Genomic DNA, 21500 nt, shown 5'->3' on the forward strand with positions numbered 1-21500 from the left:
TAATTAGCAATTCCTCCCAAAAGAGTCTTCAAGCTGTTTACTGCCACTCCCGTTGAAAGTTGACTTTCAAACTAACCCTAAAACAAATAATTGCACATCCTGTACTTTAAACAAACGCATAGCTTAACGATGCAAAATGCTGTAGACGGCCTAATGAATAGCATCAATGTTGCAGTGTTATGACCTTTATGGATATTTAAACTCAAAAAGTGACCTATAAGGAAGATATAACATGCATATATTCTTTATCTTCTGCAAAGAACGACTACTACTACTGTAATATTTTCATCAAATGAGCAATATTTTTTTTTGTAGATTTCAGGCAAATGTAACTGTGTGACCTAAGAGCGAGTCTGCCCCGCAGAAAATTTCAACTCTTGCTCTCGTTGCACATTTTATTAGTTTGATTTTATTTACCGCTTTGGCCAATGGTGGTTAGCGTTTGGTCAGGACACATTCGAGTCACATTTAGTCTCTTCTTGAAACAGATGCACAACTTTATTTCCATTTGAGTTCTGTTCGAAAGCGAACGTCTCACAGCAACATGCCCATGCAACACTTTTCTTGGACCCATATAAAAAAAAAAATGCAAACACAAAATATACATATTAATTAAAAGGCTGGCGGATACAGTATATGGTGGCGTGCAGGAACGGTCGAGTAACAGTCTAAAGACAGAAGTGCATGGAAAAATCAGAGCGTTGAACAAGTTACACTCGTAGCAATTTATTAGGCACGTTAACGCCGAACGGCCAATTGAAGTGAACGTAAACATTCAATGACATCAGCCTCCGAAAGGATGTCGCGCAGCAGATTTCATCTCGGCATACCGAATAAATTGATAAGAATGCGTCCAGTGGATTCATGTTAAGCCGGGCGACGGACGCTAATCATTCAAATGTCCGCCGTGCCCAAAGTGCAAATGTAACGCCGTTCCAGTCGTATTACAAACAAACGCGTCCACACCACTCAAATAAATACGAGCCGCTAGTGTTATGATTGGATGTCTTCGCTGACCTGTGACGTCATTGTTAGGAGTGAATCGGTAGACCGCGAGTGTGCGATTTTGACCCAAAAACATTTGCCAATATGTACCACTTGACCTATTTGCTGCTTTTTGTTCTATGGCAAAAGCTCAGACCAATACAAAAGTAGTGCTTTGGTGCCCTCCTGTGGCACCTAGGTGACAGGGAACTATGTTGGTGCGAGGGCAGGAGCTTCATTTTGGTCAGGACGTAGCACTGTCTAATATAAAAGTAGTGCTTTGCCACCATGTTGTGGCATTATCCTATTTTGGTTATCTGCAGATGGAGACAAAGTCCTTCGCCTAATAGCAAAAATCGCCAATTAATTGTAACTTTTGTAATTGACTATAAATGTCACAAAATAGCAACTAAGCACCAAAGTATTATAGTTAAATGTAATAACGCAACTATAACTACAATTGAAAAAGAAAAAAAATTCTGTTAATGAAATAAAATTTAAGAACTTTTTTTATTTAAACTACAATTGAAAAAGAAAAATTTCCGTTAATAAAATAACATTTAAAAACATTTTTTTTTAAACTACAATTGAAAAAGAAAAATTTCCGTTAATGAAATAAAATTTAAAAACAGTTTTTTTTATCTTTGTCACTAACTTTCATTTGGAAATTGTCTGCTTTACTTTATTACACAATATTTACTGTGACTTTTAAAAAAAAAAAGATCTTGCACTCTATAAATGCTCCTTATATGAAAAAAATCTAAAACTAATACTAAAACCAATTTAAAAAAAAAAATCAGAAAAACTAACAAAACCACTAAAAACTACTTAAAACTAATTGAATAAAAAAAAAAGTCAAAATCAAATAAATAATAAAATGAAAAATTGAAAACTATTTTAACCCTGCTCAGTCCCCTGCAAGTATTTGACCCTCCCCTCCAAAAGCTTTACACTACACTGCAACTGCATTTTTACAAATATTGCCTACTTTCGACCACTTCTCAACACATTTTATTCCCAAGGGGTCATCAGATGGCGCCAAAGCAACACTTTTATGCCTTGGCTTGAGCACAAAAACAGCGAAAGCCGACCTGCGAAGGAATTATGCGTTGTACTCCCAAAAAAAAAACAAAAAAAAACTGCAACCAAGTTGAATGCAAAAAGTCAGTGAAGAGCCGAAACTACGCGTCATTGTCAAACAATCGAGTTCCTCTATTGGCAGTAGACGTTCACACAACTTTCAGTTTCTTCTTTAGCAGCAAAGTCCAACACGCACACACAGTATACACACACGTTTAGCAGTTCCTGAACGGCCGTGCTTGGATGTTTTCGTTTGAAGTCCTTTGTGCGTCTCCGGGAACTTTTTTTTTGGAGGGGGGGGGGGTCGGTTTGGAATTGGCAGGACCCCCGCCATGGGTGTTTTCGGGGTCAGCCCGGCTTTTGCGAGCTTGACCTCAATATCTAAAAGCTGAAATCCTTAACACTGAACACATGTTGATCCTCTTAAAAAGGAGGCGGAGCGCGAGGAATGTCAACAAACTTTTAAGGGCCGGCAATTCCGTTTTAAGCAGGCTTACGAGGACCTCGGTTAATTATTTTGGCATTTCCACACTCACCAAAAAAAATAAAATAAAATACCCTGTTTAATGTGATTTGTTTTCAACTATGAAAAGTCTCATATGTGATGTTATGACACTGACCTTTTCCTAACCGCTCTCCCGGTCACATGACCTCTCCCTCTCTCGCTCTCTCTTTAGGGCTTGTCCGCGGGCAGGTCCACCATGGGGACCTTTTCCGAGGGGGACGTGGGCGGAGGTTCTTTGCTCCCGGGCAGGCCCACGACCGCCGCCTCGGGCACGGGCGAGCCGGACGATTTGGCGGCGAATCCCTGCGCGATGTCGTCGAAGGTCCGCCCTTTGGTCTCGGGCACTCGCAGGAACGTGAAGATGAAGAAGACGATGAGGAACACCATGAAGATGATGAACACGTAAGGGCCGCAGAGTTCCTAAAGGGAGGGGGAAACGTGGATCGTGGTACACCGGCGCCATCTTGTGGTATGCGATAGAAGCGCCGCATACTCTCCTTCTCGTCACCGTGTTGTTGGCGACTGTCTTGTGTGTGAATACGTTACCTCCAGTTTGGGGAAGCCGAGGCCCACCAGGAAGTTGGCGGTCCAGTTGGAGAACCCGGAGACGGCCATGGCGGCGGGTCGAGGCCCCTGCGAGAAGAGCTCGGCCACGATGAACCAGGGGATGGGACCCGGGCCCATCTCGAAACTGGCCACGAAGGCGAACACGGCCACGATGGCCAAGTAGCTCAGAGATGGCGTCGTTCTCTGTTCAGAGCAACAGAAAAATCAGGTACGTACAAAAATAAATACATAAATGAATACATGAGAGTAGCAACCAGGATCCTCACACTTTACAGTACACATGGGTCATGAAAAATAAACAAAAATAATTTCATCAACACACATTTTTCACCGGACTAAAACTCGACGAGACTAGACGAAAACCCTCACTGAATGAACAATAAGTGGGACAAAATCAGTCCGCATTTTTGTCGACTAATGAAGATGAGACGAAAGTTTACTTCACTTCATAAAAACTGGACTAAATATTTATGGACATTTTTAGTTCAGGAACAAAAAAAAAAACGAGAGAAAAAATACGTTTTTGTCAAATCTTGTCACTGTGACACTGTCATGTGACACGCCCCCTTTCAAATCTGCAGCTAGCGAGTGGAATAATTTTTATTCAGAATTTTTATAAAATGGGTACTTTACTGTAAAAAAATGAATGCAAATTGCACTAAAAAAAATTTATCTGCGTTACAGCGAGACCGCAAAAAGTGAATCGCGTTATGACGAGGGAACACTGTACAGGAAATAATCCACATTATTTATCTTAATCCAATTGATTCATATAACATTTTAAAGTGATCATAACCATAAACACAACAAATTACAAAATAATCGACCGTATATTTGGATCAAAATGCCACCATTATTGTAACCTTTACAACTCAACAATTTATTATTATTAGTTTTTTGTTTTTTTTTTATTTTAGATTTAGGAAGCAAAAAACAACTTAAATAATATGGTTGCATCACCATTTCCCCAGATCCATTTGGGATATTTTGTTACGGTCTGACGAGACCAAGATTAAACTTTTTGACCACAATTCCAAAAAGGTACGTTTGGCACAAAAACAGTACTGCTCATCACAAAAACAAAAGCATCCCAGCAGTGAAGCATGTTGGTGGCAGCATCATGATTTGGAAGGCTTAGACAAGGTGGAAGGAATTATGACCAGTTCCAAATCGTAGTCAAGATTTGCACAAAATCTTCACAGTTTTTGTTGTGCTAGCTGGAAAAACGTCATAAAAAGGGGACGATGATGTCAATCTTGTGTTTTGACATCCACCAGTCGGCAAAATCTCCAGTTTTCGTGTCGTCAATTTGCAACCGATGGAATCGTCACTCACCACCAGAGAAAGGGAAATGGTCATGAGCAGGGCAGAAACGGCCATTCCGCCCAGTCCGATCAGGTGTAAGGTCCTTCGACCCGCTTTTTCAACCAGGAAGAGCTGGCAACAATCAGGAGACATTTTAATCAATAAAAAGCAGTCAACCGCACCGAAAGGGACGACAACGTTGCGCTTCGGCACTCACCGAAACGACGGTGAACACCGTGTTGACCACCCCGGCGCCGATGGTGGCGTAGATGGGTTGCGTCACGCCGGCCGTCTCAAAAATGCCTGTCGAGTAGTAGAAGACCTAAAACGGTTCAAAAGTCAGCACACAATATATTTTTGTTAATAAACGTATCGGTCAGCAGTTCGAATCTCAGCTAAATAGGAAATCGAGAATGACAGCAAGATTAGTAACTCTATAAAGCATGAACCATGAAATAGATGAGAGACATTTATGACAATTTTTTGGGGGGAAAATCAACTTCCACATATGACTTTTGATTTGTGTCATATTTGATACATCTGGTCATAATGATTTAATTAAATTCATACATTTATAACTGTCAAAAGTATAATGCAATAATAAACAGAGATACCAAACATATTAATATTTCCAAAAAATCAGAAAGAATATTTCCCACTATTAACTCATTCACTCGCAGCCATTTTGACTTTTGCTCCCGGCTGTTTTACTGGATTTGGACTGATTTTGCAAGGCCCACAGAATATTGTGTTCTATTGCTATAAAAACATGGAACCTACCAAAAGAAAGATTAGAGTCTCTAATTTCATCAGGAATAAAAATTATATTTGCATCTGCTTTCGTTTTGCACCAATGAGCATTAGAATATAGCTAAGTTTTATCATTACTCACAAACCTGTTGAAAACGCTGGCAAAAAGAGCTTGTTGCAACATGGCCCTGGATGATCTCTTATACTCTGCTGCCACCTGCTGGCCATTTTTTTTGCAATAACTACCATAGCTTTAAACAACCTCTTCATGTCAGACACTGTATCAAAGCCTTCTGTATGCTTTTACATAAAAATAAAAAAAATGTAAATATGTTTTTGGATTTGAAAAACAAAGTATTAAAAAACGTATTTATACATTTTTGGGTTGAAATGGGTTAATAAATATAGGTGTCTCTCCTTTCTCAAATGATCTTGCAGGGTCGCTGGCAAAGCCATCAGGTGGGTGATACTGCCCTCTACTGGATCATCCGTGCAACGCATGTGTCAGATCATATGTTAGGGTTTTAATGGGGGTGAAAAAATATTATACTCATGAAATAGATGGCTCAAAATGTCTTGTGTTTAATATGATACATTTGGCTTTATATCAAGAGTAAAACAAAGTGCAGCTTTATCTGAACGGTGAGCTTAAGTGTCCTGCTACTCCCCGAATAAGCGCTAAAGTGTCGGCCACAAAGGGCGGACGTCACAAGCTCTCGCTGTGGGGCAACGCTGTGATTGTCAGCAGCCACTAACACGTCCAGTCAGCCTGGTTACGTGACCTTATTAACATAACTATTAGGAATGCCAACCGTGCTCGTCGCTCGTCTGACCCCCTCGAAAAAAGGCTGCAATTATTCCGCTCGATCTAACGTGGCCCCAAAGGCCACGCAGAATTCTTTCTGTCGTCAGTAGTTTTGTATCCCTCTGTGGGATGCTTAATTACATCACTTCATTTCAAAGGAAGGAAAATACCAATACCAGGTATCGTATTGAACCGATGTCAGCATATTTTAAGGTATTGAATACTCATGAGAGCTGCTGATACCAGACACTGGTACTATAAGGCAAAAAGTCTCAAACCACTCGTACTGATGTCAGCCAAGGAAAAAAGGGGTATCGAGATGAGAGGGCATTTGCAGGTAGGACTGCAAAATTCTGGGAATTTTAAAAATTTGAATTAACAGGAATTGATGGGAATTAACCTATAATTGACAAAACTCAAGGTTGATAATTTGTAGGGAATTTGTAAATATATTTGTGCATTAACCCGAAGCACGTACAACCGACCCCATCATTCCTAAATTTGCATATTTGTGGATTGTTTTGTGTGTGTGTGTTTTTTTTTTAATGTTTTGGAACCTCCATTATTAGCTGAAAAACTCCCCGACTCATATTTGTTTTTGCCGCCAATGTGCAGAATTTTCCTGCCAAGGAACTATGTAGAAGTGAGTTGAGGAGCTTCATTTAGACAAAAGTAGTTCGTTGCCACCATCTTGACGCCAAGAAACTACACTGAGTTAAGTTGAGAAGCTTTATTTAGACAAAAGTAATACTTCGGTGCCATCTATAGGTGAATTCTAAACTTTTTTACTTGTTGATGTTTGACATTTGTGGGGGTATGTTGAGCTACACTTATGTTCGATTATGATACATTTCCATTCTATTACCCCCAATTTTCCAATCTGAAATACCTGCAAAAATGTCCATCCATCCATCTTCCTAACCACTTACTCCTTTCTCAATTGAGCTCACAAGGGTCGCGGGGGGTGCTGGAGCCTATCCCAGCTGGCTTTGGGCAGTAGGCGGGGAACACGCTGAACTGGTTGCCAGCCAATCGCAGGACACACAGAGACGAACGACCATCCACTCGCACAAGCACACCGAGGGACAATTCGGAGCGCCCAATCAACCTGCCGTGCATGTCTTTGGAATGTGGGAGGAGACCGGAGTACCCGGAGAAGACCCACGCGGGCACGGGGAGAACATGCAAACTCCACCCAGGAATGGCCGAAGCCTGGACTGGATCTCGGGTCCTCGGTACTAACCAGTCACCCACCGTGCCGCCCTTACAAAAATGTCTTCATCTAAATGAACTTTGCATGGAAAATGTCCCCACCAACCGGCAACGAGTACGCGCACTCACGGCGTTGATGCCCGACAGCTGCTGCGAGAGTTGCAGGACGATGGCGATGATGATGGGCTGCCGGTAGTTGTGAGAGCGGAAGAGCTCCAGGATGGTGACTTTCTTCTCCGTGGCCATCTTCATGCCTTCCTCCTTCATCTCGTCGATGTCCTCGCTCACGTCCTCGAAGCCGCGCAGGCGCACCAGCGCTGCCAAGCGGGACAGCGATAGGAGGAATACGAGTAAGAAAAAAAAAAAAAGAAAAGATGAATGAGAAGTTGAGGTGCGCGTCTTTGGGTCAGAACCTTTCCTGGCCTCGTCTTCCTGTTTGAGGACGATGAGAAGGTATCGGGGGCTCTCGGGGCAGAAGGGCAGCATGATGCTCTGCAGGATCGCCGGCAGGATGGTCAGCGCCAGGAGGATGGGCCACAGAGTATCGGAGCCCAGAAGAGACTTAAGACCGAAGACCTGAGAAAGAAAAATACAAAAAAAATAGACAATATTATCATAAGTGTGGAAATTTCTTTTTCAACCTGCTAATCATGCCACATTTTGCCACGAATTAAAACTAATTGTAACGACAAAATGTTCACAAAACTCAGGACATCTTGGGAACAATCTCAAAATTTGTATTTTCCCCACACACCGTTCAATTTGTTGTTGGAAATACACACAGTAGTTTGAGTTATTCAGCTAAAAATAAAATAATCAAAATTTCAATTACGTCTCACACTATCTGCTAGTGACAATGTAAAAGAATGTAAAATTAAAAAAAACAAAAAACAAAAAAACAAAACTAGAAATTCAAGCTTGGAGAGAAAAATTGGAGGAAGAAATTTGAGGTCCCCAAATTTAATCATTAAATTTATCAACAATTTACATTATAAATGACAATGTCAGGCCAAAACAGGCTTCCAGGTACCTTAAAAAAAATATTTATTTATAATAAATTTTTTTAAATAAAAAAGTAGCCCATTTACACTCAGTGAAATCTATAAAATACTATTTTTTTTATACACAAAAATTACTTATGTTCAGTAAAAAATAATAATAAAAAAATAATAATAATAATAATCAAAATAAACCTTATTCTTAAATGGACACTTCACCTTTTTAGCCCATTATAGCAATAAAAAGTTAATATTTTGCCGATAATTAATTTGATACTTTCATTATTTTTCACGTACAATTAGTACCTTTAAAAAACAACTTGCTGTCGACTGAAAATGACATCACGAGGGCTCAGGTCACCAATCACAGCTCAGCTTGTGAATGTCACATGACCAAACCTAGAAAACAGGTGAGCTGTGATTGGTTACCTGAGCCCTTGCGATGTCATTTTCAGTCGACAGCAAGTTGCAAAATGTGCTTTTTAAAGGTATTAATTGTATATGACAAATAATGAAAATGTCAAATTTATTATAGGCAAAATATTAATGTTTGACTGCCAAAAATGGCTAAATAAGTAAAGTATCCCTTTAAACATTACAGTTAAAAATACACTTCCAATTAAGTACTGGCAGAATCAGCTGTCAATTTTATTTGAAGTGGGGTTGTCAGCATCTATTGGATGGAACTAATGAAGTAATCAAGTAATCAGTAAAGTATCTAAGTTACTTTTAAAGTCAAGTAATGAGTAAAATAGTTATTTTTCAATGTAACTGTGGCATGTGATCATTTCTGTAATGAATTTTATTATTTTGTTTTTATTTGATGTATGTCATTTAAAATTGTATGTGAATTGATTTAACAAAATAATAAAAATTGTGAACTAATGTTCCCTTGGTAGTTATTGATTTATATTGTAAGTTTGTATGTCTTACAGCAAATAAACAGTTTAAAATAAAATAAAAATAAAAAACTGTGGCATGCGATGATGTGACTTGCGCGCACCTGTGCCACCAGGATGCCGATAACCACGCCCAGCTGGTGCAAGGTGCCGAAAGCTCCTCGGAGGGCGGTGGGGGCGATCTCGCCCACGTACATGGGCGTCAGTCCCGTGCACAGGCCGCAGAAGACGCCGATGATCAAGCGGCCGATGATGATCATCTCGAAAGAGCGACTCAGGCTGGACAGTCCCATCAGGCCGCCGCCCAGCAGGGCCAAAATGTTCGCCAGCAGCATGGACTTCCTCCTGGACGGGAAAAGACGGACGGCCAACGGCGACGTTTTATGGTTGCCGATTTTCCTAAACTGTGACTTTGTCACCTGCCGAACTTGTTGACGATGGCCCCCACGCTGAAAGAGCCCAACATGCCTCCCACGCTAAAGATGGCCACGGCAAAACTCCACACCATTGTGGTGGCGCCCGGACTGAAAGGCTCGTCGAAGCGCTCCAGAGACACGTTTTGGAAGAACTGACGCAGTTTCTGTTCAAGGACACTTCATTAGGTACATTGGAACATTGAGAGATCCAACAATGTGCCAGCAATAATTAAGGCTTTTGTTTTTTTTGTTTTTTAGCAGTTGTTGCTAATTTTTTAATGACTCCATTTCAAGAATAAAACCCACTTAGCAAACAGCATGAATACTGCATCAGTTTGCAGATATGTAAAACTGCAATTACATCTCTCTATGCAAATGTATTTGCATATACTTTGCTCATCTTGTGTAGTTGAAGAAGGTAATATAATTATTTTTATTATTCAAAATATATAATTTTCAAAACGTAGGAAAAGTAAACTCTTGTAATACATTTTTTTGTTTTTTTACGGTCCATTCCAGACTACCAGGCTTGTTTTCTGTTTGTCGTTTTACATGTACCTGTATATTAATAAAATAATAAATAAATAAATAAATACACATACAATAATAATAATAATAATAACTTAAAAATCTTCCGCGGAAATTTTGGATGTGACTGCTGACCCTTGCAAGGTGGAAAGCCGAATGCACTGAACAGTTTGCCAAATGTTGGTGTACTTTACCTCTCAATCAGTCAGCAAGCTAGCATTAGCATGCTAAGCTAACTTAGCATTAGTAATGGCAGGATAACTTAACATTAGCATTAGCATGCTAACTTAGAATTTGCATGTTAAGTTAGTATTGGCATATTAAGTTAGCATTAGCATGCTAAATTAGCATTGGCATTAATATGCTAACTTAGCATTAGTGTGCTAATTTAACATTAGCATTAGCATGTTAAGCTAGCATTGGCATATTAAGTTAGCATTAGCATGCCAAATTAGCATTAGCATTAATATGCTAACCTAGCATTAGTGTGCTAATTTAGCATTAGCATGCTAAGCTATCATTAACATGCTGACTTGGCATTACATGCTAACTTAACATTAGCATGCTAAGTTAGCATTAGTTTGTTAACTTAACATTAGCGTTAGCATGCTAAGCTAGCACTAGCATGCTAATTATTAGCATGCTAACTTTAACTTAACTTCGGTAAGTGCGCAGCGTGGCTTTGGAAAAAGGTTTTAAATTTCTGGCTCTTTTCCCACCTTCTCCAATCATTCCTATGGGACTTTTTGTCTTTTTTTTTTTGTAAACTGCTTGAATATTGTCAACACCCACGAATGGATTTCCCACGTTGAAACATCAAACATCTACTCAAAAGGATGACTCAAACTTGCGCACGGCACACACCTGCTCAGGTGCATTGATGACCCCGGTGTTGTAACCAAACTGCAGCGATCCGATGACTGCAGTGGAGACGCAGTAGAGCAGGTAGAAGGTGACTTTCTTCTGCTTGGGCTGTTTGATGAAGAAGGCGAGAGGGAGACAAAAGGATGAAACGAGACGGACGCCTGGATGCCTTTTTCCAAAAGAATGGCCTCTCTTCTCTGTTTGAACAGTGGACGTGGAGTGTTCCTGCCTTCCGACAAAGCTCTTGTTGTTTCTGGACACAGTGGCCGTCACGCACGAACGCACAATGAGCCTTTTCCAACCTGCTCGTATTGGCGATAACAGTACTTGCTGTGTTACTGGGAAGTCTGCAGTCAAAAGCACCTGCAGGGCCCGAGACGGAATTCTGTTGTTTTGCTCGCTGGCCTATGAAGTTTAAGCGGGATTAGTGCATAAGAAGCAGATAAATACAGCAAGAAATTTGCTGCATGCACAACATTGGGGACTTTCGAAGTGGCGCAAAGACTTTGTCACTTATTTTGTGCTTTGAAAAAAAAACACCCAAAAAAACAATGTTATTCAAAGATAATTTGATTAATATACATTTTAAAATTTATTATTATTTCCAGTTGTTAAAAGGTAAACTGGGAATAATTTGTTACATTGTATGTATACTAGGGGTGTCAGGCGATTAAAATTTATAATCATAATTAATCACATCACTTCAATCGTTAACTCACGATTAATTGCAAATTTGATATCTGTTCTAAATGTATTATAAAACATTTTTTTCCAAGTTGTCATATTCTTGTTAACATAAAAGTGGAAAAAAAATGTTAAACTCAGAAATATGGCTGCATCTTTTAGTTATTGTTAAAATAATTAATTAAATAGTTAAAATTAAAAAGATGTACAGTAATGTAAAAAACAAAACAAAAACGTGTGATATTGATTTGTTTTGAGGTTATTTTTCTGCCACTAGATGGCATAATCGCATTCATAAGATGCTGGTGACAGCTCTAATCTTTAACATGAAGCAACTTGTGAAATTTTGCACATTTTTAAAATTGGAAAATACAACTTGACCCCAGTCTCCACAAATATATGCATTATTATTAAATTTATCACTGCTAAATTTTTGAGGCGGACGTGTCCGCTGCGTTGCGACCGGAATTCCCCCAGTACAGGCATCATGCGTTAAAAAATAATAATAAAATAGTGGCGTTAAAGAAACTCTAAATTAACTCAAAATTAATGATGACACGTCTAATATATACATTTTTTTTAATTATTCAAAGCTCTACCTATACAGATAGCAATTCATATTAGACTGTTCCTAGGAACAAAACCAAAATTCTGCCTCAGAAAAAACACCGCCAGTGCCTTTGCCTACCAGGTACCACAAAAATGACCACATACCTAAGCAAGCCGCCAGCGAAACTGAGAAAGTGACATCATCACGCAATCAAAGAGGGACGTTGCGACCTCGTCTCTTGAAACAAACCGTTGTCACAGTCAGATATCAACGTTTGCGGTCTGCGGAGGAGGAACGCAGGAAACGTTTGAAAGAGACACACGGACGATCGTATGTTTGTGTTACGAGAACGCCGAAAGAAAAAGAAGATTGAATGACATGCGAACTTGCTGAGCGATGCAATTTGGAGTGCGACCAAAAAAAAAAAACGTTCCGGAAAAGGATGTCACAAACGTCAAAACATGGATCCTCACCAGTAACATGCCGTCCACACGTGCTGTTGCAAAATTTTCCTGCGGGCAAAATGTTTTTGTGTCACCAAATCCGGTTCAATCCAGTTCAGCCCGCTGGAAAGATTTCCCATGAGGCTTTGCGTGAACGCCTGCTCAAGGAGTTTGTGTTTTCATGAGTGATACTAGTAGCGGCATTTGTAAACAACAGATCCTGTTTTGAGAATTTTGCAATTAACATAACTCACACAATGCGTTATAATATTATATGTGTGTTTTTATTTATCAAATCAAATGTTGTGAAAATGACATCACAGTGCCGAAAGGGCTCAACTTGCGAACGTCACGTGACCAACCCCGGAAAACAGCGACGGTCTTCACCTGAGCCCCCACCGTGATGTCATTTGCAGTCGAAGGCAAGTAGCAAAATGGCCGCCCCCTGCGACGTTTTCTGCTAGAAGCATGTAAATATATTTGATTAAATATTCTTTTTAATAATGGCTTAATTAATCTAGAATAAAATTGACAAATGACTTGGCCGATCTGCCCCGTTCTAAAAAAAATCAAACGCGGCCCTTGAGCACAAGACTTAAACCACCCTCCTGATTTGACAGTTTTGTTTGTGTAAACGGACGGCAGAGACGACACGCGCGCACTTGCAGCGACACGCTTTGGTTGCCCAACTGTCAAGCGACGTGACGTGAAAATTACGCCTTTGCTGCCTGTCTGTGACGCCTTTTTAATCCGGGGAGTGGTCGGGAGGTTTTATCAGTCCAAGAATCACACGCAACGTAAATCCATGTCTAAAGGGGTGTTATGTAACCAAAAAAACAAAAACTAAATTGGCATGCCCTTGGATGCATGAGTCGAAATCATCACCCCTAGTGGTTACTTATAACATTTCAATGTGATTGTGTCAATGGATGTGCTTGCCAGGTGAAAAATATGAAAACTGGCAACTTAACTTAACTTTGGGTACTCAAATGAAGAAGCCTGGAATGGTCACCAGCCAATCATCGGACACTTATTGACAGTCGGTGTACCCGGGAAAAAGGTAGACTCTAACACGGAACCAGAGAACTATGAGGCAGACGTGCTAACCACTAGGCTACTATGCCGCCTCCCAACCGACTCTTTTAGTAATTTCCTGTAGTTTGCGTTTGAGTACCGACTGCAGCAGTGACATCCATCCATTGGTCTAAATCAATTGGAGAACTGGACATTTTTTTAATTTTTTTTAAATGCACTTATCAATAATAACTAACTAACTACCATTTATTAGGAACAGGGATGTAACGATAATGGCAATATCGTGATATCGCGATATTAAAACTGCCACAATATATCGTCGTCATCATGTCACGATATTCAAAGAAGCACATCTATTAAAAAATAATCTGATTGATTTTCATTTGTGCATTCTAGCACCCTCTGGTGGCTAGTTTTTTATTGCATTTAATTTTCACAAGGCATGTTTTGGCCCTTTTATGATTAAAATCCAGGATAATGGTCAGATAAAGGGGAACATAATATGATTGTGAACATAGTCAATATGTGGAGGAACTCAATGCGTGCTTGCATGAGTACCTCAATATATATATTTATATATTATATTTATATTTTTCCTTGCTGTAATGTATGAAAACACAACATTGTGCGTTTTTTTTAGTATAAGCTCGCTTTTTTACAATTTTGTGACCTTTTGTATCGTCAACCTCCCCACAATATTGTGATAATTATCGTATTGTGACCTTCATTCCATATCATGATGTTTGGATATCGTTACATCCCTAGTTAGGAACGGCTGAAAAAAAATACTGCGAGAATTATGATTAGGTTGTTTGAAACTATATATGGACATTTTTTATTGTTATTTTACATTTTTAATAGTGACTTTAATATTGGCAAATCCAACCCAAGTGCATAACCAAATGTGCATTTAACATTTTGAACAAAAAACAAAAAGACTTTTGACCCTCACGACACTAATAAACTGAAATTCAAATGAACAAACAACATTCAAATGTGTTGTTGACGCAAAACCTGTCACCATTTTACTTTTGGAATATATTATCTAATATATTTGGGATGAGCTTCCGATCACTCGTGACCGTAGTGAGGACGAGTGCGATAGAAAACGGATGGACGGATTCGTTTAGTATTTATTTGATAGAAAACTTTTGCTAATTTATTTGATGGTAAAGTTGCTGTAATTGTGAAGTTCACAGGTACCTGAAAAAAAAACAATTTAAAAAAATCCAAACAAACAAACAAAAGAATAAGGTACAAAATATTCCATGTGTGTATTTGGACACCCAAACAAGCAATGTCAAAATGTGAAGCAAGCTTGAGGATGACTTAACAGTGCGCAAGGTGTTACAAAAGAAAACCGCCAGTGAAATTGGACATATCATGAGGCACACCGGCACATCATTCGACATTTTTGATGCAGTGTAAACTACTTGGCTCTTCCACTTCTCTGCGAATCTTTTGGACGCCGTGAGTTGGCGCAGGTGTACCTAATGTTGTGTCTATGAGCGGTATTCTTCTCCTGCGTGTCCTTGCTCTCTATCGACGCGCGTTTAACGTCGCACTCAAGTTGCGACTTGCCTTTGCTCTCTCTTTCTCTCGCTTAGTCACGTCCCCAAAACGCTCCGTTCACATCCTCCTCGTGCCAGAGAGGAAAATTACAGAATTGTGTGCCTGCCTGCGACTTAATGAACTCCAGCTTTTTTTTAAAATTATTATTATTATTATTATTCAAAACGTGTGCCGCACAAAACAAATTAGTGGGAACTGAGACAGAAAGTTAGCTTGACAATAAAAATGTCGCATTCACGTCATAAAAAGTAAAAAAACAATATCTACCTTATCATCTTCCATGCGCTGCATCTTGACTCTCTTTTTTTGGGGGGGGTAAAGCTTGAACAAAACGGTCGCACCTCGCTGCGTAAACAGCTGTCAATTCCTGAACGCAAATTACGTCAACAATTACGTCAGCAGAAGTAGAAGAGAAACGGTTTTTGCGTACGAAATGAAAGAGTACTGTACCTGCTGGACTTGGGATGGCGAGGATCTGTTTGTGGTCCAGAAGAATGAGATGGTCTCACTTCAACAGCAGCACACAACAAACTCCTCCCCCTCCCTCCCCCTCCCCCTCCCTCCCTTCCTCTTCCTCCTCCCCAACTTCTCGACACACTCGTCTCGTCTCCATCTCCCAATATCACGTTTAAAGACGTTTAAATGTTGCAACATCTCCTTCAATGATATTGATTCTGAATTTGAGCTATACCAAGCAACTTTTAAAGGACTTTTGAACAAAATTCATGCCTAAGATTGGCAGGCGGGTATTTTTATTTAATTATTTATGTTTTATAAGTACAAGGGGTCATAGCAAACTGATGAGAAGATACAATGAACAAATACATGTTTATTATTACAAATTATGGGCATTGATATCATAAATGTGCCATTCAGTTTTTCACTTTCTTTTTTTTTGCTTACAACTCACCAGATGAATGACTTTTTTTTTTCTTTTAATTGCCTCAACCACGGTTCACACCATTCACAAAAACATAGGCATTGGTTAAATAAAAATAAAAAATAAAAAAAATAAATAAATAAAAAAAAAATTCAAAGGTAATTTAACTTTTACAGGCAGTGATGGGCGAGTACCGATACCAGCCTTATTTAAAAGGGATATTTTACTTATTTAGCCATTTTTGGCAGTCAAACATTAATATTTTGCCCATGATAAATTTGATATTTTCATTATTTTTCATGTACAATTAGTACTTAAAAAAAAAAAAAAAACATTTTGCAATTTGCTGTCGACTGAAAATGACATCACAAGGGCTCAGGTAACCAATCACAGCTCAGCTGAACCCTTGTGATGTCCTTTTCAGTCAACAGCAAGTTGCAAAATATGTTTTTACAGGTACGAACTGAACGTGAAAAATAATTAAAGTATCAAATTAATTATAGACAAAATATTAACTTTTTATTGCTATAATGGGCTAAATAAGTGAAGTATCCCTTTAAGCTATCAGGCACTTATTGAGAGCTACCAATATTTAAAGGGATACTTGACCCATTGAGCCATTTTCAGCAGTAAAAAGTTTATATTTTGTCAATAATTAATGTGGTAACTTCATTATTTTTCATGTACAATTAATACCTTCAAAAAGTAATTTTTTTCTACTTGTTGTCGACTGGTGATGACATCATGTGCTGAGGAAGTAGCTAACAACCAATCATGGCTCAGTTTGCTGACCAACCCCAGACAACAGGTGAACCATGATTGGCCGTTACCTACTTCCTCAGCACAGGTGATGTCATTTTCACTCGACAAGTGAAAACGTGTCATTGTCGAGCTGAGATGACATCACCTGTGCTTAATTAATTGTACATGAAAAACAATGAAAAATTGTTCAATGAGTCAAGTGTGACTTTAAAGGAAAAAAAATAAATAATCCAACATGAAGTCCTCCTCTCCAGTAGTTGGCACAATACTGCAGCAGTTTAATTCATCGGTGATTCATCATCTACGTCCAGAAACAAAGGTCTGTTCACTTCTTCTTTTTTTTTTGTCTTTGGGTTAAATGAAATGATTTTGTTGGTCCCATTAAAATGTAAACAGCGTGATGAAGAGAACAGTTTAAAAAAAACAAAAAAACAAAACAATCCTAATCAAACCAGGAAATGCATTCGCCATTCATGGACCAAACACATATTGAGAATTTCAGCAACTAGTCAGACACTTTTTGTGAGTATTATATTTTGCATTGTTTATTTTCTACCAGGATAAAGCCGATGACTCCGTCACCCATACAACTATCAACATCCTGCTACTTTTTAACAGGATGCTGATAAAAGGTGCAGATCCGGGAATTATTATGTTTAAACTCTTGTTATCACTGAATCACACAACGTTCTCGTAATCTGGAGCAGCTTTTGCTACGTCAGCACAGAGTGTCTTAAATCGGTGCAGCGGACGATCCGATCTCACCACTATCAAGGCCTTTTTGCGGTGAAATTTTCTGCCTTCGTGTCAAGGGGAGGTTCGGTCATGCACCCAAACCGACGGGATAACGACCCAAAACATACTCATGACTAGGGGTGTGAATTGCCTAGTACCTGACGATTCGATTCGATACCGATTAATCCCGATACGAATGGTCACGATTCGATACCGATTAATCCCGATACGAATTTATAAGTCGATTGTTGCGATTTTTTTTCATTCATATTTAGAAAATACTAATCAGTAAGCTTGTAGAGTGTAAGATTTATATGAAAATGTATTATTTATTTATCTGAAATTTCAGTCTTATAGAGGTTGTAATCTGTTTCATGTTTGAACAGCATTAAAATAAAAATATTAAGGCTTAATGTGCCGTTCATATAACATTCTTCCATGCTCAAGGTGTGAATCCTAAAAAAAAAAAAACAAAACAAAAAAAAAAAAAAACAACGATTCTGCCGATTATTGAATCGATTCGAGAATCGCGCGATGTAGTATCGCGATATATCGCCGAATCGATTTTTTTTTTTTTTAACACCCCTACTCATGACGGCTAAGAACAAAACGGGTCTACAAATAAAAAGTATCTACATCACCAAAAAATGCCATTTAAACAGGGGTGTGTAGACTATTTAAATCCACTCTATATGCTCCACTGAGAGCCATTATGACGCCATGTGATTTCATGCGCAACACTGACTCATGAAAATATGGAAGTTTGGAGTTTCCCCCATCACGATGAGCGCACTTGCTTCTCAGTTCTCATTGCAGCGTCTTTGCAGTCAAGACGAAAAAAAGAAGAAGAAGGAGGACGGCAAGTTGGGGCCAACGTGCGCGTCTGTGAGGTGGAGAACAAACTCTGGCCGGTGAAAAGAGGCTCTGTTGCGGCTGCCCACCAGGGCGCGAGCACAAAGGCCAACGTGCACATGCCTGAGATACAAAGCCCGGTCATGCAGAGACCATGAGACCGGCTCAAGTGGGTGGCAAACAATCAGAACTCCATGCACACACACACAAACACACACACACACACACACACACACACAAACACACACACACACCGCCCCACCTTCCCCCTAATTCTTCATCTCTAATCTTATAGCCCACCTAAATCTCGGCCTGGAATTTGAAGGCCTCCGCGAAAATACCAAAAAGTAGAGGCCCAATTTGTTAAGACTTGATTGTCATTGGCGGGATGAACTTGCATGATCTCATGGGAGAGTCGTAGTGGCAAGAGCTGCTGTTTACAAACAGAATCGAGAAAAACAAAGAGCAACGTTCTGTCGCAGTTGCTAAGCCAACTTTAGCCCTGAAATGTGAATTAGGTACCTGACGATACAACATGCGATACAATATGCGATACAAGGCTCACGATAACGATTATCTCACGATATAAGCAATATATCACTCACGTAATAAATCCACGATAATCTACGATAAAACAAATCATAAAATAATAATATAAATAAATAATAAAAATAAAATTAATAAAATAATCCAAAAAAATCACATAATTATAAATAAAATATAAATACATAACAAATAAATCTATATAATCTATAAAATAAATAAATAATAATAATACTAATAAAAACTAAGCTCCTGAGTCTTCTTCACCTGAAGACTTCCGTCCATTTCCCCACCACTGTTATGAGGCGCTCCCCCTAGTGGCCCCACTAAGTAATTGATCAATAAGTCATGAACAATGGAGCCGTTACAGTGGCTGTATATTAACTACAAATATCGCAATACTTGCGTAGACGTATCGATAATCTATCGGGAGACAAAGTTTATCACGATTAAGACAGGATTTATCGCGATATCGACATATCATCACAATCCTAATGTGAATACATTAAAAAAAAAAAATTTTTTCATTGGGTTCTGCAAAACTTTGTCTTTAGTGGGTGCTCGGAGTGAATAATACTCACACTGGTATCTGGAAAAAAAAAATACATATATAGTACTGAACATCCTTATTTGTGACAGAATGGTTCAGTCAAAACACCAGTGATATTTTTAAAATCTCTGACTTGAAATTTCACAAAGGCCTTGGAATGACTTTTCTAATTGTTACTAAATTGAAATTAATTTAGCAAGGATTTCCCTTTAAATGGGATTTTTTATTTTTTTTTTTACTTTGAAATTTCTTTAAAAAAAAATCCTTTGACTTGAAATTTCACAGGAGGTCAAAAGCCAACATGTTTTTTTTTTTTTACTTGAAATTTCAGAGGCCTTGCGCTTAGTTGTTAAAATGTTGCTAACAAGTTTGAAAGTGGCAAAATGTTGTGATGAGTGCATTTTTGTTTCATTGAACATAACCATTTAGACAAAATCAAAAAATGGCATAACATTCTGACAACTGCTAACTAAAAAGTGTTTTTATTTTTATTTTTTAAATGACATCACACATGTGGCTTACAAACACAAACGCGTCAGAAGAATCAATTATTGCGCCACACCGGTTATCTTTTGCAAGTGTTACATCACACCTGCAAGTGTTTCAAGTTGCTCATCTTAACGAAACCACTCCTCCGTTCTTCAGAGCCTCCTGTCCCAACATCCCATCATGTGATCTGTTGCCAAGGGCAACCTGTCGTCCTGCAACATGGCCGCAATGAAATTAAGGTGCAATTTGCAAGCGATGCGGGCACAAAAAGAGAGTGAGGGCAGGAAGCGAGGGCGGAGCCATCGGCCAATCTCGCTCGCACACACGCCGCCAAACGACTTGCGTCCATTTCCTGATGGTTTGCAACGCCGACAAGCACAAGGTCTGCACGGACTCAAAACAATGAAAACAGCCTTAGCAAAACATATCTCCTTTAGAAAGTGATTTTTATACAAAAAAAAATAAAAAATCACCTGAAAGTTTTTAATTTCCCTCTTACCAACCATTGAATCCTTGATTAGAAACATATCTTGAAATTCTAATTAGCTAGTTAATAATGCTAATAATGTTAGCTTAGCATTAGCATGCTAACTTAACATTAATATTAACATGCTAACTTAACATTAGCATTACATGCTAACTTAACATTAACATGCTAATTTATCATTAGCATGCTAAGCTAGCATTAGCATGCCAACTTAACATTAGCATTAACGTTCTAAGCTAGCACTAGCATGCTAAGCTAGCATTTAACATTTTAACATAATGCTAATGAAACAAAGCCCTCATTTGAAACCCTTAAAACTATCATGAAACCTAATTTGAAATCTCAACTTTGGATAGAAACTGTCATTTGAAACCTCAAGATTTGTTTGAAAACCTTTAGCTCGAACCCCAGACTTGTCTCTAAACCTCAATTTCAACCCTAACCAAGCCTCAAACCTCAAATTTGGGATTAAACCCTCATTTGAAATCCTAGATCTTAATTGAAAACATAACCCAGGTTTGAATTGCTAATTTAAAACCAAAAGTTGAAACCCTGACCCCATCTTAAAACCCTAACTTTGGCAACAAATCCCAATTTAGTAAAGCCTAACTTTTGTCTTAAAACCCTCATTTGAAAGTGAACCTTTAATTGGACCCCTAATTTGACACTGTTACTTAAAATCTACTGCTTTTGTTTGAAACCAACAATCACTCGAAACCCCAACTTTGGCTGGAAACCCCAATTCTCATTAAAAAAAAAAGCTAACTTGACCTTGAAGTTGAGTTTATTTGTAATCCTAATTTGAAATAGTGACGATGGTTTCAAACCCAACCTTGAAAGTGGTATACAATGTGATCCTGTACCAGCATTCATTCAAGTGTGACGTGACGCTGTGCCTTACAACAAACAGCCTGCTGGATCGTAAAGCTGCATTTAGTCACAATGGCCAACCGGGGGAGATGTGGCAAACCAGAAATGCAGTTGACTGCAGGCACTGAATAAACA

The 21500-nt window shown here is 38.9% G+C and overlaps 1 protein-coding gene across 1 annotated transcript; it reads right to left on the minus strand.

The window, feature by feature from the left end:
- Positions 1–467: 467 nt before the first annotated feature.
- On the minus strand, positions 468–15728 carry slc2a3b (solute carrier family 2 member 3b). Its single transcript, XM_077526715.1, has 11 exons — positions 15648–15728; positions 15465–15564; positions 10914–11021; positions 9525–9685; positions 9210–9450; positions 7622–7784; positions 7338–7525; positions 4659–4763; positions 4472–4573; positions 3116–3319; positions 468–2989 (listed from the first exon to the last, which is right to left on the minus strand). The coding sequence occupies exons 2-11, from the start codon at positions 15486–15488 to the stop codon at positions 2738–2740; spliced, it is 1548 nt and encodes a 515-aa protein (XP_077382841.1). The 5' UTR covers positions 15489–15564; positions 15648–15728; the 3' UTR covers positions 468–2737.
- Positions 15729–21500: the final 5772 nt, after the last annotated feature.

The sequence above is a fragment of the Festucalex cinctus genome, chromosome 7 (genome assembly GCF_051991245.1).
Source record: "Festucalex cinctus isolate MCC-2025b chromosome 7, RoL_Fcin_1.0, whole genome shotgun sequence".
Lineage (NCBI taxonomy): Eukaryota > Metazoa > Chordata > Actinopteri > Syngnathiformes > Syngnathidae > Festucalex > Festucalex cinctus.